This window comes from Ailuropoda melanoleuca, chromosome 14, assembly GCF_002007445.2.
Source record: "Ailuropoda melanoleuca isolate Jingjing chromosome 14, ASM200744v2, whole genome shotgun sequence".
NCBI lineage: Eukaryota > Metazoa > Chordata > Mammalia > Carnivora > Ursidae > Ailuropoda > Ailuropoda melanoleuca.
In genome coordinates, this window is record NC_048231.1 from 33,329,662 (window position 1) to 33,345,409 (window position 15,748).

General features: G+C 46.4%; 1 protein-coding gene across 1 annotated transcript; it reads left to right on the forward strand.

Annotated features, from left to right (window-relative positions):
- The first annotated feature begins 8 nt into the window (after window positions 1-8).
- On the forward strand, window positions 9-9,478 carry GLRX5 (glutaredoxin 5). The gene is given in 3 exon segments (XM_011226545.2): window positions 9-182; window positions 184-392; window positions 8,823-9,478. Coding segments are annotated over 3 exon segments (471 nt in total). The 5' UTR covers window positions 9-99; the 3' UTR covers window positions 9,002-9,478.
- The last annotated feature ends 6,270 nt before the right edge of the window (window positions 9,479-15,748 follow it).

The following is a 15,748-nucleotide window of genomic DNA, read 5'->3' on the forward strand; positions in this document are numbered from 1 at the left end:
ATCCTCCGGGGGGCGGGCCGGGCTGCCGCGGGCAAGGGGAAGGCTCCGGGGGACGAGCCGAGGTCCCGGGCCGTCGAGGGCTCCGGCGAGCTTGCGGGGATGAGCGGGTCCCTGAGCCGGGCGGCGGCGACTCTGCTCCGCTGGGGGCGCGGCGCGGGCGGCGGCGGCCTGCGAGGCCCAGGCGCGGGCGGCGGGCTCGGGCGGTGGCGGAGGCGGCTCGGCGGAGCAACTGGACGCGCTGGTGAAGAAGGACAAGGTGGTGGTCTTCCTCAAGGGGACTCCGGAGCAGCCCCAGTGCGGCTTCAGCAACGCGGTGGTGCAGATCCTGCGGCTGCACGGCGTCCGCGATTACGCGGCTTACAACGTGCTGGACGACCCCCAGCTCCGGCAAGGTCAGGGCCCGCCGGGTGGGGGGCGACGGGCGGAGGCCGCTCGGCGGGGCTGGGGTGTGCTGCACAAGCCGTGTCTGGGGGTTCGAGCGGGATCGGGGCCCGGGCTACTGCTCGGTATTCGGGGTGGGGCGGAGACATGATTGACTTGAAGCGGGTCTTGAGGATCTGGGCATCTGGTACTCTTGCCAGCTTGGGCACTGGCTAAGTCCTAGCGGTTCACCGGTCCCCACGCTGATCCGAGAGAGGCTTTTTGGGGCCAGATCGCTCAGGCTCGGTGCGAGGAGAGTGGTGGGGAAGGGGGACCCGGAGGGGTGGTGGTAAGAACCACTAGAAGGTAGGCATTTTGGGGGACACGTTGAGGGAGTTGGCCTGACTCGTGGATAAGGAGCTGGTGCTGTTGATGGTAGGGAGAGGGCCGAAGTTGCTCTTGTTAGAGGCTGGTGGGGTCAGAGACTAGCCTGGTGCCTCAGCGCTGGGGGTGTCAGGAACCATCCCCTATTGTTGCTACAAGGAGAGGGTGGGCACAGCGTTTGGACTGGTCTAAGTTGGGATCACTTGGTGTGGAAAAAAAAAAGGCATGAACTTCGTTTTTAGGTACTCGAAGACGGCGTGGGATTTGTGGGGGCTAGGGCTTGGAGAGGCTGGTGGGGAGAGGGGTGAGCAGTGATCCCTGGGTCCTGGCTAACTCAGGCTTGGAGCTCAAGGAACCTGGGGCCAATCGGTGTGGGGCCAGATGCAGCAGTTCCTGTGGCTCGGCGCTGCCTCAGGGGGAGGGAGGGCCCTGACAGCTAAGAGTACCTTTTCTGCTTAGCACCGTGCCCGGAGCCTTACATGCATCTCAGTGGGGGAGGAGGACAGGGCCAGAGGAGAACATGGATCTGCTCCTTGGCTAGGATCCTTGGTCAGAGTCGGTGGAGAAATGGGGAGGCTGTGCCTGTACCTCCTAGAGGGTGGCTTAGTCTGCTGGATTCCAGTTAGAGACCTCCAGTGCCGGAGTCCTGGCATCTCCCTAGTGCTGTTCTTTGGTTACAGTGTTGTAAAACCAGTTTTACCAGGCACCGCGTTCCCCGGTCTTCTACATTTAGAATTCTGCATTTTGTTATGTACTTAGGAATGTTGGTCTGCAGTTGAAATGATCAATCCTAGTCCTCCCTCCGTGACCAGACAGGCTGGTGTGGGGGAAAGGCTTGGGGTTGGAATCCGGCTGCAGCCAGTCAGCCCTGCACCCTTTAAACAAGTCACATTACTGCATTTTCCTTTTCAGTAAGAGGAAGATAATGAAATTAAATTTGACAAAGCTTTTATGAGGGGAAAAAAAAAGAGAAAGTAAAACTTTGTAGAAAGTGCCCATCATTTTCTCTGGCACCCAGAAGGCACCCACTGAACGGGAGCTATTTTCTCTTTTGGACTTTATGGTTCTCAGAGTAAGTATTTTTTTCCCCAGATGAATCCCTGGGAAACTCTCGGTTTGGGTGGGTGGAAAGAAGGAGGGAAAGCAGGTTAAGATTACCAGCTCTATGTGATACTGCCCTGTATCGGGGTCCTAATCCTTGTTTGTTTTCCTGCAAGACTGCCACCGGTTGCTAGGCCCTGAGATGTTTTTTATGTCCAAGGAGGGGCTGCAGCCTTCCCCCAGCCGGCTGCTCTGCTTCAAAGATAAGATAGGGGAAACTACTCTGCAATCTTTCAGCGGGGCCCTTGCCACAGGTCCTGCAGATGCCTAGTAGGGCTGTTAATAAAAAGTCATGTCATTGATAGCTTGCTTAGTGTAAGGTTTTGAGGGTCTTTGGTTTGTGGTTTCTGTTCTTTTTTAATTTTATTTTTTTAAGATTATTTATTTTAGAGAGCACAGAGGGGAGGGGCAGAGGAAGAGAAATTAGGACTTGAACATATCTTTTTGGGGATCACAATTCAACTCACAGCACCAGTCTTTTTTTCTTTTTAAAGAAATTGTTTATTTATTTGTGAGAGAGACAGCCTGCATGCGTGGTGGGGAGGGGGCAGAGAGAGAGAGAGAGGGAGAGAGAGAGAATTCTCAAGTAGACTCCCTGCTGAGTAAGGAGCCTGACTCAGGGCTCGATCCCACGACCCTGAGATCCTGACCTGAGCAATTGGTTAACCGACGGAGCCACCCAGGTGTCCCATGTTCTCCTGTTTAATATAACTGGAGATGGGGTATGCTGGAGTATTAAGAAGAAAGTAGGAGCAGAAATAAGAAGGTTTACTCATAGCACTTAGGTTCCTGTCTTTCAGGATGCAGCTGGCTTCCAGGCTCACGTTCAGGTGTTTAAGCAATCATAGCAGGAATTTAGCCCTTAAATTTCTTGAGCATTGAGTTTCATCATTTTCATTCCCAGTTTGTTTCATACCAGATTACTGGTCAATAAATGTGTTGCATATATATTGGACATAACACACACCTCTTTTGTGGCTTAGGAAAACAAACATGCATGCAAGTGTTAGCCTTCAGACTGGAGCAAGTTCCCACAGTGGGGATCAGTTTAGTCAGGGTAAGACTTTATAAAAACATGAAGACTCTTCATATCTTTGCTCTCTGCACCCTTGAGTTTTACCAAGAGAAGCTGACAGACTGTCTGATGCTTGCTTTTGCTGGTCAAAGGTACAGCTATGTACCTTTCCCAGACCCAAGGTCACTGCTTGTAACTGGAGAGGGGCTCCCGCAAAATTGCCTTTCCTTTTGTCTCGTGCCAGAGCTTTATAAAGGGCCCAAAGCCCGAGGAACAGCCGCAGACGCTCTCTTCTTCTTCTGGGTGCCGGGTCCCAGAAGTGTGATGCAGAGAGGTCTCAGCCTGTGACCCAGGGAGCAAAGATGACTGGGAGGTCTTCCTCAGGTCTTTTCTCCTGTTGATCTGGAAGACACACAGAAGGTGGCCACAGAGGGACTGGGTCCCAGTAGACAGATGTCTGCATATCCTAATCCTGGTCTAACAAAGAATCTCTTTCATTTTCTGTTAAAAACGTAACATGCTCATTGAAGAAACTTGGGAACGCTGAGGTAATAAAGAAAAGGGAAATTACCTGTAATTCCATATCCACCATTATTAACATTTGGATCTAGTTGCTAATCCTTTTTTTTAAAAAACCGCATTTGAGATCATGCATGTCTGGGCATAGTGTTTTGCCCTCCCGAGAGCAGGGAACATGTCTTATGCCACTGTGTGAGTACCCTGTATATCGCCTATGCAGAGCAAGCTTTCAGTGATTTTTTTTTTTTTTTAGAGATTTTATTTATTTATTTTGAGAGAGAGAGCACATGTGCGCACAAGTAGGGGGAGGGGCAGAGGGAGAGAGAATCTTCCTAAGCAGGCTCCTTGCCCAGCCTGGAGCCCAACTCAGGGCTGGATCCCAGGACCCTGAGATCCTGGCCTGAGCCGAAACCAAGAGTCAAGACACTTAACCAGTCGGAGGCTTAACTGACTGAGCCACCCAGGTGCCCCTCAGTGATTGTTTTAATGAATAAGTAAATACTTCTTTTATTTATACTTCTTTTAAACTCTGTTCCGTGCTTTTAAAAACATAAACACTCGTAAATTTCTGCCTGTTCAGATCACCATTGTATTCCTTGCATCAAAAGCAGTGTCTGTTGAATGAATAGCCATTGTCCTGTTGTTGAATGTTCATTAAGCATTTGAAAATATGTTCGGCCTTATCCGTATCAGGGAGTTTAAGGCAACAGAAACAAATTCATGACACCGGCAAATGTTAGAAGTCCGATTAACAAGTGCTGTTTCTGGGCTTGTGTGGTGAAGGTTAGTTACGTGCTGCAGGTGAGAGTGTAAAATGGTACCAGCACTTTGGAGGAGTAACTGTCAGTACCGGGTCAAGTCGAAGGTGAACATAGCTGAAGACCCAGCTTCTTCACTCCTGGGTATACAGTCTAGAGTGGGGGTTGACGGACTTCCTTTGTAAAGGGCCAGAGAGTAAATACTCCAATCTGTGTGGATTCCACTCGCCGCTGTGGCGTGAAAGCAGTCAGGAACGGTATGTGATGGATGGGTTTGGCCAAGTCCCAATAAAACTTTATTTACAAAGAGAGGAAGTGGACCACATATGGCCCAAAGGCATTGTTTGCCACCCCTTTCTCCAGAGAGGAAGACCCCTGCATTTGAGTTAGAAGACAGATATGGTTCTATTCATTGATACATTGCCTGTAATAATGACAAATTGGCAAGAGAGGATCTTGGTCTATTAGCAGACTAGATAAACAAACTGCAGTGTAGTCACATGACCGAAAACAAAATTGTGGCTAAAACGAACGAGATCTGGATGTATTCCGTATGACTGTATCTCAAAGAATACTGTGTTTAGTCATGAAGTCAATTGCAAAAAAGGTAACTATGGCACGATGCCATTTGTGTTAAAGGTATGAAACAGTCCCACGTGTCGTGGATACACGTGCAGTGTGTGTTCATGGGCAGGGGTGACATGCCAGCCGCAGGCCAGAGGCCACCTCTGCTGGTCTAGAACCTGGCCTTCGGACTCCTAGAAACCTGGATAGAAATCCAGGCTCCAGCATTTGCCAGCACTGTGACTTTGGTCAAATAACCTCCCTGAGCGTTGGTTTCTTCATCTGTACAAGAGAGAAAATTATGCAAAGGTTAAGTGAGGTTATGTTTGTAAAATACTTAAAGAATATGAAAATCAGTAACCCTTAGCTCAGCAAATGAGTATTTTCCTGCTGCACGGCATACAGGATTGGTATATTTCCTGCGTTCTTCCCCATTGCGTGTATTTCTCAGAGAAACATGACTGAAGGGTGGCATAGGGGACGTCACGATGAAGAGAACATGCACCTGGAACTGTGGGAGTTTAATCCCATCACCAGTTAGATCTCATTTCATCTTCATAATAAATCCGTGAGACGTATAGTTATTCCCACTTCACAGGTAGGGAAACTGAGGCTAAGAGATGAGCAGATTTATCTGAGGATGTATTTACAAGCTGGCAAGCCACAGCCGGCTGACTCTTAAGCCAGTGCTCTGTTCACTCTTTCACTGGCCCCTTGAGGGTCTGCCTTTCCGTTGCGGTGAGCTCAGATAATCTCCTGTGGTGCGGACGACATTCTCTCAGTTGGGAAGCCAGAGGAGGAGGCAGTGTGACTTGCCCAAGGCAGAATTAATCTGCATCAAATTCCGAACCTTGTCCTATGGTGAAAATCTACCAGGGAAAAAGGAGAACTTACAATTATGGCTATCATTTGTCGTCCACAGTCCACACTGGGAACAAAGTCTAATGTTCTGAAATGCGATGGATTTTGAAAAGTCCCCCTTGAAAGTTCTGGAAGGGAACTTTGTAATACCCTTCCCCCCCCCCCAATCTGGTTTGATGCTTTGGACTATTCATTTTTTTGGTGGGGCAGTAGGTATCTGTAGAACTGATTATATAAGACCGCCTCCTTCCTTACTCCCGGTTCCTAGTGTCACCCTGTTCCATAGCTTTGCAGTCAATATTTTTTGTTCCAAATTGAATCATTGTCATCTGTCATCTATAAAATATTACCATTAAAATCCATTCTTGGATATGATTTCCTAATTTTTAAGAGTTTCTGATTCTGAGTTATTTGAAATGAAATTTATGAGAACTATCACTGTGTGTTGCAGTTTTTGGAAATTAAAAAGTGAGAGAAGTTAGCTATGTTTAAACAATAATATGTGAATTGACAGGATTCATTTTCATTTTCAACTTATGAACAGTGGTCTTTTATTATTGGAAGTTACTTGCTTTATGCTGTAGGAATCACTTGGATATCTCTTTAAATATTTAAACCTGTAGTCAGACTTGCAAAAAATGGAAAACAGTATTTTTTTGATCAGCTGCCTGTAACACTTGTTACCCTAAAACCAAAGAAGCGAGTAAGTTTAATTTTGATAAACTATCAGCTAGTAGGCACTATGGCCACTGTCACAATACATCATGGGCTCTGAGGCAGGGTTCTCCTGAGTTCTTGGAACATGGGTTACTAGGCAAGAGAGCATGGCCCCAGGTTTTGGAAGGAGTCTTTCTCCCTTGCGTGTGACTGTATGTGTCAGATGTTCAGGATGGTTGGAAAGCCCACTGGTTTGGTGGTTTTAATGGTAACAGTTGATTCTCGTGGCCTGTGCTCTTCCCTCTAGTCTGCACAGGAGAGCTGTAGCAACGTGAAGCTTAATGAACGGGACAAACCTAAAGCTTTTACTGAGTGTGGTGATGACAATAAATGATTGATGAGAGCAAAGTATTTTACTTTGCAAAGATTTTACTTTAAAAACTACTTTCTAGGATTGGGTGTGTGGTTTGGGGTGAACCTCAGATGGCAAATTTATTTTCATTTTTGGTGCGTTTCAAAAATTGGAGGCACTCACTGAAAAGATCAGTAGATGCTCGTTGTCTTGGAAAGCCTAACACAATGTATTACGAATTGAAAAACACCCAGTTATAAAATCATGCACATAAATGGTTCGTGCATGCAATATGGAAGATATTTAAGAAAGTTTCAAAGAATTATGACTTCTATGCTGAGTCATCTATGTAGCACCAAATATCAGAATTCAAGATGGAAAACTTGAAGTCATCAAGATATTCTAATATATCTAGTTATTTGTTACTGGAAAGACATTCTGATGGTTAATGGCATTTTCCCTTTATTAGTAACCCCCATACCTCTAGCTGATTTATCTTTTAAGACATCCAAAGTGGCTTAGAAGTACGCTTTTCTGGGGATGTGAAGTACAGCATGGTTAATGGTACTGTACTGCATATTTGAAAGCTTTTACGAGAATAGATCTCAAAAGTTCTCATCACAAGAAGAAGCCTTTGTAACTGCATGTGGTGATGGATGGTAACTAGACTTACCGTGGTGATCATTTTGTGACATATGCAGATACCAAGTCATTATGTTGTAGACCTGACATAATATAATGTCATATGTCAATTACAATTCAAAAAGAAGTTTTAAAAAAAAGGTGTGCTTTTTGGGGCCTGTGATATTGCAACCCTTTCTCGGAGGGAAGGTCTGGAGGGGAAAGATAAGCCCTCAGTGGGGGGCCTTCTCCAGTCTTCTGGTTGAGAGCACAGGCACTGTTTTTTAAGAATGTAGTGACTTTTTTTAAAAGAGGAAAACACATTGTATCTTAGGACTTGTGATATAAGTCAAATTGGTGATTTTATTTGGAAAATAAATGTTTGATAATAAGTGATAGGGTATCAAGGACCAGTTTTTGTATTTTTAGTTTATTTACATGAAAACCAGCACTTGGGCGATTTTTAATTTGCATACTGTTGTATTTTGTCTGCTCATTTGGCCATTTACAAATACCTTCCTATCTGTAGAAATATAGAAACAGCAGTTTGGTCTATAGTGATTAATTATCAGATGTCATGCTTTTGAGCATCCTCTGTTTTTCATAGGACCAACACAGATATATTATGGATGGGTATATTTGTAAAAGTGTATCTCGTCTGTAGAAAAGAGGTGGAATGGTGTGGAAGACCGTGAGGAAAGAGTAATCTGTTGTCTTACAATTGAAACCACATTTTCTTCCTACTGTTTTGTTAAGACCGTGAGCCTCATGCTCCAGAGCTGAACAGAACAGGCTGCTCTTGTTCTAGAAGGCGCCTGATCTCGGTGTGTCCTCTGAACGGTTCGCACACAGGACTGGTCACATGCACGCTGGTTGGTTTCTCGTGCGCTGTCAGCTCATGAGAGCAGGGAGGTGGTCCCTCTCACCCTGTGGCCCTGCGCCTGGCCCAGGACATGGGCCTGAATCGAGCTTTGGGTCTTTCCTTGCTTGACTCAGTCACTGCGAGCTCTGTGCTGAGCCACATCAGCCTGGCCCGCGGAGGGCTGCAGTCCAGAGGAAAGAGATTGTTCTCTGGGTAAAAGAGTTACTAAAAATAAAACCTAGTGACTCAGCATCTTGGTGGCAGTCACCAGCCCAGATGAGGCCTCCCTCATTCTGCAGACTTACCATGATGGACCCATGTTAAGTAGTCCTTTTGAAAATGAAGTCTTAGCATTGAAGTTTCATTTCACGGAACCCACGACTGGCAGATGAACAGAGACAATGGCTTTGTACATCTTGCGTGACTTACATCCACCAGTCGGGTCCTCCGCCATCAGTCCCTGTTCACGGTCTGTCAGCTGTCATGTGAGAGCCTCACCTGCCTGACACTCAGGAGAACCTTGTGAGGTGGGGGATAGAAACAGGTGAGCAGTTGAGCAACTTGTCGGGGGCCTCACAGTTTGTAACCGGAAAAGGTAGGGTTTACACACTGATCCAGTTGACTCCAGAGCTCCTGCTCTGGCAGACACCTGGTTCCCTAAGGATAGGGGGTGCAGGGGAGGGACACCGGCTGTTCTGCCAGGAGAGGGTCGAAACGGATTTTCGGCTCTAAGCATTTAAATGACACCTAAATGTTCTTTCCCTGCAGGCATTAAAGACTACTCCAATTGGCCCACCATCCCGCAGGTGTACCTCAACGGCGAGTTCGTGGGGGGCTGTGACATTCTGCTGCAGATGCACCAGAATGGGGACCTGGTGGAGGAACTGAAAAAGCTGGGGATCCGCTCGGCCCTTTTGGATGAAAAGAAAGACCAAGACTCAAAGTGAGGGCGGCCCGGGGCCTCCCCGAGCAGCAGGGGCCTGTCAGTGCGGAGACCACTGCCAGCAAAGCCTTACCGGTTCTGATTTTCACTCTTCAGACGGCAGCTGCTTGCATGGATTGCTCCCGTTTGTAAGCAGTTGGGTGATTTTAGTGTGTCTGGGGTTTGGGCTGCGAATATTTGATTGTGAACCTAATTATAACCACTGCACTGTAATAATTCAATGTTGTATTATGATATTGTAAACAAAATCTGTTCTTAATATTATCATTTGCTCTCTGCCTGATTCAGGAGTAAAACCAGGAGCTTTTGAATCACCATTATTCATGAATCCTCGGCAAATGTGTCAGTCGGCAAAGATAATATATCCCCCCCCCCGCCCCCTGATCTTTCGTAGCTTCTTCTGTTGAGAACAATGATGGCCAAGGAAGAAGATGTGGTAACTGGGGTGTGTTTTTTTTAAAATAAACTGCCAACCCAGGGATACCGTGTGCGAGTTGTTAATTCTGAATGGCGGTAAGTCTGCTCAGGCTGCTGTCACAAAATCCCACAGACTGGCTGGCTTATAAACAGCACGTGTTTATTTCTTAAAGTTCTGGAAGCTGGAAGTCCAGGCTCAAGGCTCCAACAGATGACGTGTCTGGCGAGGCCTGTGCCTGGTTCATGGGCAGCCTCTCCTCCCTGTGTCCTCAGGAGGAAGCTTTCTGGGCTCCCTCTTAAAAGGGCACAAATCCCATTCATGAGGACCCTGCCTCATCATCTACTCAATTCCCAAAGCCCCCGCCTCCCAAACCAGCACTTTGGGGGTTAGGTGTCAACATAGGAATGTTGAGGGGACATAAACCTTCAGTCTGTAGCAGTCTAAGAATGTTTAGTGCCTGTGACCTTCTCTTTTTAGAAATTAAGAGTGATTCTCATACTCTTCAGTTAAATTTGACATAAAAATTGCCATCAAGCTATGATCTGCTTTCTCGAGGGGAGGTAAGCATTGTGAACACAGTGGTATTGACGGTGCAGTTGGAGGCCTGGGTGTTCGTGTCCCCAAGTGAGGTGGCTGAGGCCAGGGAGGCAGCCCCACTCGCCCCACTCGCCCCCCTCTAAAGTCGGGTGCTCGGCAAGCTGCACTGCCATCAACTAGGGAGAAGTCACTGGCAGGCCTCCAAAGAAAGGAATCCACTCAGCATTTTATTTCTTAAAAAAATACAGTCTTTACATGATACTATGTAGAGAAAACCCTAAAGACCACCAAAAAACTACTAGAACTGATAAAGGAATTCAGTATGGTCACAGCATACAAAATCCGTTGCGTTTCTATACGCTGATAATGAAGCAGCAGAAAGAGAAGTTAAGAAAACAGTCCCACTTACAATTGCACCAAAAATAATAAAGTACCTAGGAGTAACACTTAAGCAGGTAGGTGAAAGATTTGTACTCTGAAAACTCTAAGACACTGATGAAAGAAATTGAAGGCACCACAAACAAATGGAAAGACATTCCATGCTTTATGGGTTGGAAGAATAAATATTGTTAAAATGTCCATGCTACCCAAAGCAATCTATAGATTTAATGCAATCCCTATCAAAGTACTAATAGCATTTTTCACAGAATTAGAACAAACAATCCTGAAATTTGTACAGAACCACAGAAGAGCCTGAACAACCAATTTAGCAATCTTGAAAAAGAAAAAAAACTGTAGGTATCACAACTCCAGATTTCAAGTTATATTACAAAGCTGTAGTGATCAACAGTGTGGTACTTGCATAAAAATAGATCAATGGAACAGAATAGAAAACCCAGAAATAAACCCACAATTATATGGTCAATTAATCTTCAAGAAAGCAGGAAAGAATATGCAATGGGAAAAAGTCTCTTCAACAAATGGTGTTGGGAAAACTGGACAGCCACATGCAGAAGAATGAAATCAGACCACTTCCTGTCATACACAAAAATAAACTCAAAATGGATTAAGGATCTAAATATGAGACCTGAAACCATAAAAATCCTGGAAGAGAGCACAGGCAGTGATTTCTCTAACATTGGCCTTAGCAATATCTTTTTAGATATGTCTCCTGAGGCAAGGGAAATAAAAGCAAAAATAAACTGTTGGGACTACATCAAATTCTGCACAGCAAAGGAAACAACTAAACTAAACTAAAAGGCAACCTACTGATTGGGAGGAGAAGATACGACATATCCAATAAAGTGTTAGTATTCAAAATGTATAAAGAACTGCTACAACTCAACACCCAAAAAGCAGTCCAATTAAAAAATGGGCAGAAGACATGAACAGACAGGTTTCCAAAGAAGACCTCCAGATGGCCACCAGCTGCTCAACATCACTCATCATCAGGGAAGTGCCGATCACAACCACACTGACTTATCACCCCACATCTGTCAGAATGGTTAAAGTCAACAACGCAAGCAAGAACAAATGTTGGTGAGGATGTGGGAAAAAGGAACCCTCTTGCCCTGTTGGTGGGCATGCAAACTGGTGCAGCCACTGTGGAAAACACTATGGAGGTTAGTGTAGTTAAAGATAGAACTACCCTATGGTGATTGTACCACTGGGTATTTACCCAAAGTATACAAAAACACGAATTTGAAAGGATCTCTGTACCTCTGTGTTTATGGCAGCATTATTTCGAATAGCTAAGCTATGGAAGCAGCCCAAGTGTCCATTGATAGACGAATGGATAGATACACACACACACACACACACAATGGAATATTAGTCATAAAAAAGNAATAGCTAAGCTATGGAAGCAGCCCAAGTGTCCATTGATAGACGAATGGATAGATACACACACACACACACAATGGAATATTAGTCATAAAAAAGAAATTTTGCCACTTACAGCACCATGGATGAATCTAGAAGCATAATGCTAAGTGAAATCAGAGAAAGACAAATACCATATGATCTCACTAGTATGTGGAATTTAAGAAACAAAGAACAAGGCGGGGTGGGGGAAGACAAACCAAAAAAACCACACAGAGCAAACCAGACTCTTCATTATAGAGAACAAACAGGTGGTTGCCAGAGGGGAGGAGGGTGGGGGATGGGTGAAACGGGAAGGGGCTGAAGAGCACATTTCTTGAGGAGCACTGAGTAATGTATGCAAGTCCTGAATCGCTATATCGTAACCCAAAACTAATATAACACTATGTTAACTACGCTGGAATTAAATAAGATTTGGCACATGAGAATAAAAAATAAGGTCTTTATAAAAAGGAATAATTGGAATCACAGCAGGGATTCTTCCAGTATATGGTATGGGGTTTTTTTTTTATTATTATTAAGATTTATTTATTAGCGTGAGCAGGGGGTGGAGGGAAGGGCTGTGGCTGAGAAGCAGACTCCCAGCTGAGCGTGGAGCCCGACTCGAACTGGGGCTTGATCTCACGACCCTGAGATCATGACCTGAGCCGAAATCAAGAGTTGGTTGCTTAACCGCCTGAGCCATCCAGGGGCCCCTCCGGTATCTTTCTGTAAGATGCAGTGTTCGTCTGTCCTGAGACTGCAGAGGCAAAGCTGGAGGTGAGCTTTACAATGGCTCCTGGGAAGAAAGCCCATCCTGTCACCAGGGGTCTTTGGATCCCCAGAGGCCTTCATTCATCCCCAGGGCCTTCAGCAGGACGTCTGTTGGAATGGCAACTTCCCAGTGGCAGAAGCAGGAGGAAGAATGCAAGAGTTACAAGGAAGGAGGGAGGGCTCATTCCCCAGAGCTGTTCTAGAGGCTTCTGTGGACTTAGTAGGCTTGAGTGACTCTTGAAGAAGCTCCGAGAACAGACTGACGTATGTAGGATCGACCTTCCGTGTTCCTGCCGCCATCCCTCCCCCAGAGGGGTTGGGATCCAGAAGAAAGGAAGGGAAAGTGGGAGCCATACCCCCACTTCACTGGAGACCACCCCATCGGGGTAGCAGACCGCTCCTAGCCCGCCACAGAGCTCAGGGCTTCAGGGAAAGAAAAGCCGATCGTTCTCACAAAAAGGCTTTTTATGACCTGAATTCTGCCCTGCATCCCATCAATACCTTGGTGTCAGCTCTCAACTAAGAGTTTCTGTGGACCCCTAGAGGAGGTTGGGACTCAGCCAAGTGACCTTGTTTTGCAAATGGAAGTGTAGACACTAGAAGGAAGGCTCAAGGTCTCCCCTGAGCTGTTGTGAGGAGACGAGGGGCCAAGGTTGCAACCTTGGGGCACACACATGACTGCACATCTCTTCCCCACCATCACTCCAGAGCACAGTCGGTACTTGAACATAATTTTGCCTTTTTTTTTTTTTTTTTTTTTTTGCTTTTCCTTAGATCTGCCTACATACCCTTAGGGTTCATCTGAGCAATGAAATGATGAGAAGATCGGTGGGGCAACATCAGCGTAGGAAACCTCCCCAGAATAGTAGGACTAGGGGAGGGCTGCCGACTGAAGAATCTTGCTCAGATGTTCCCGAATCCCGGTGACCTCCTCTCTGTCGCCAGAGAACCTCAGCGTGGAAGGAATCACTGAGCTCTACAGAAACAGAAATGTTCTTTCCAGAAGTTAATTAATACTTTTCCCCCCCGTATGCTTAACGAGTCTTCACCAAGTGGAAAATGGAAGATGCTATCTTCTGTCAGTCTGAATAATTGTAATGATCTGCATAATTAGAATTCACTGTGATAATAAGAACCGTGACACCGAAGTTCCTTGTACAAACAGCACGCCATCTATTTTAAAATGCAAGGTCCGCTCCACAGCGTTTCGGCACAGCACGTTTGGCTTGTATCATTGTGATTTATTGGCTTATTGCCGCAGCTTCAAAGTACCGTGTTAATAGACACTTTAGAAATCGCGGAAGTTATTTTAGAAGCTTAAACGTTTGCATGATTTCAGGCGGTTTTTGTTTCCTGAGTGGGGAGTTAGATAAATGGCATTGCACTTCGTTTAAGCAATGAGTGTCGGAGATACATCGGGACAGAAGGTAAATTTTAAGAAGTCTCTTGGGCTTGGGGCGCCTGGGGGGCTCAGTTGGTTGAGCGTCTGGCTCTTGATTTCAGCTCAGGTCATGATCCCAAGGTCGTGAGATTGAGCCCCAAGTTGGGCTCTGTGCAGGGCGTGAAGCCTGCTGGGAATTCTCTCTCGCCTTCTGCCCCTCCCCCCACCCCCCCAAAACAAAACAAAACAAACAAGTCTGTTGGGTTTGTTGTTATTGGCCCTATTGAATTTCCTTGTGCGGAATCTGGGGCACTAAGCTTTCTCATGATTAATAAAGCCACAGCAGCTGGCTTGAGAGAGAATTCTTACAAATGTATTCAACTGCTTATTTAGATATTTAGGGAGAAATTGTTTCTTGAGGGGGCAGGTCCCAGGCGAGTGTGCGCAGAGTTCAGGGGGAACGACCTTTGTGTTGGCAAGGTTTTGTTGAAGTAAATTTAAACCAGAGGCGAGGAATCTTCCACGTCTTTTCCTGAGAGTCCCTGACAGGAAAAAATAGATACTGGTGGCCAGTCACACGAAAAGTAGCTGATTTGATAGATTGAAAAAAAAAAAAAGATTTATATTCCACTTAAGAATTGTCTAGTAAACCTAAAAATAGCTTCAAGTCATACCTAAGAAGTTGTGACAGCCAACTCGAGGGAGAGCGGAGGGGTGAAGGGAGAGGGGAAGAGCTGGTTCCAAGCCCAGGAGCGGACACGCGCGGTGACGGAGGGGTGCCAGTCCTGCTTCCTGAGAGGAGCGTCTCTGCGGCTCTGGGCCAGTGTGATGGGGCTGGGAGCAGATCTGGCCTGGGTCCCAGGCAGGAGATAGCACACAAAGTGCACCCTGCCTCGAGGATCTTGTCCCAGCTTCAGCCTGAGTGTGGCCTTCCACGAACACCTTCCACGAACACCTCCCTGGCCCCTCCACTCCCCTGCCTATGAACCTCCGGGGTCAGTGCCCCAATGGCCTTCCCCGACAGCCCACATCCCTGCCCTGGCCCCCTTGTCCATCACATCAGGTTGTAATAGCCTTTTTCTTTCTTTCTTTCTTTCTTTCTTTCTTTCTTTCTTTCTTTCTTTCTTTCTTTCTTTCTTTCTTTCTAAGATTTTGTTTANTTTCTTTCTTTCTTTCTTTCTTTCTTTCTTTCTTTCTTTCTTTCTTTCTTTTTCTTTCTTTTTCTTTCTTTCAAGATTTTGTTTATTTGTGAGAGAGAGCATGAGCAAGGGGAGGGGCAGAGGGAGAGGGAGAAGCAGACTCCCCGCTGAGCAGGGAGCCCGATGCGGGACTTGATCCCAGGACTCCAGGATCATGAGCTGAGCCAAAGGCAGATGCTGTACCGACTGAGCCCCCCCCGCCCCAGGCGCCCCTGTAATGGCTTTTTTCTTAGCTTCCCTCAAGGACCCTCTATGTCTGGCATATGTAATGCTCAAAAAAATCTGTACAGGGGCACCTGGGTGGCTCAGTCACTTAGGCATCAGCCTTCGGCTCAGGTCATGATCTTGGGGTCCTGGGATCGAGCCCCACGTCCGGCTCCCTGCTCAGTGGGGAGTCTACTTCTCCTCCCTCTGCCGCTCCCCCTGCTTGTGCTCACTCTCAAATAAAGAAATAAAATCTTAGAAAAAAAAACACTTTAATAAAGTGTGTGAAACATGAGCAAAGAACTCTTTCTCCGTTCCTTTTGGACTGGTCACAACAAGTGCTAGGTTTACCAGGCTAGCCCTGGGCCGCGGTAAGATCCCACTTCCTGGGATCCCACCCCAACACTTCCCGGTGTGTGACACTTCAGGCCCACACAT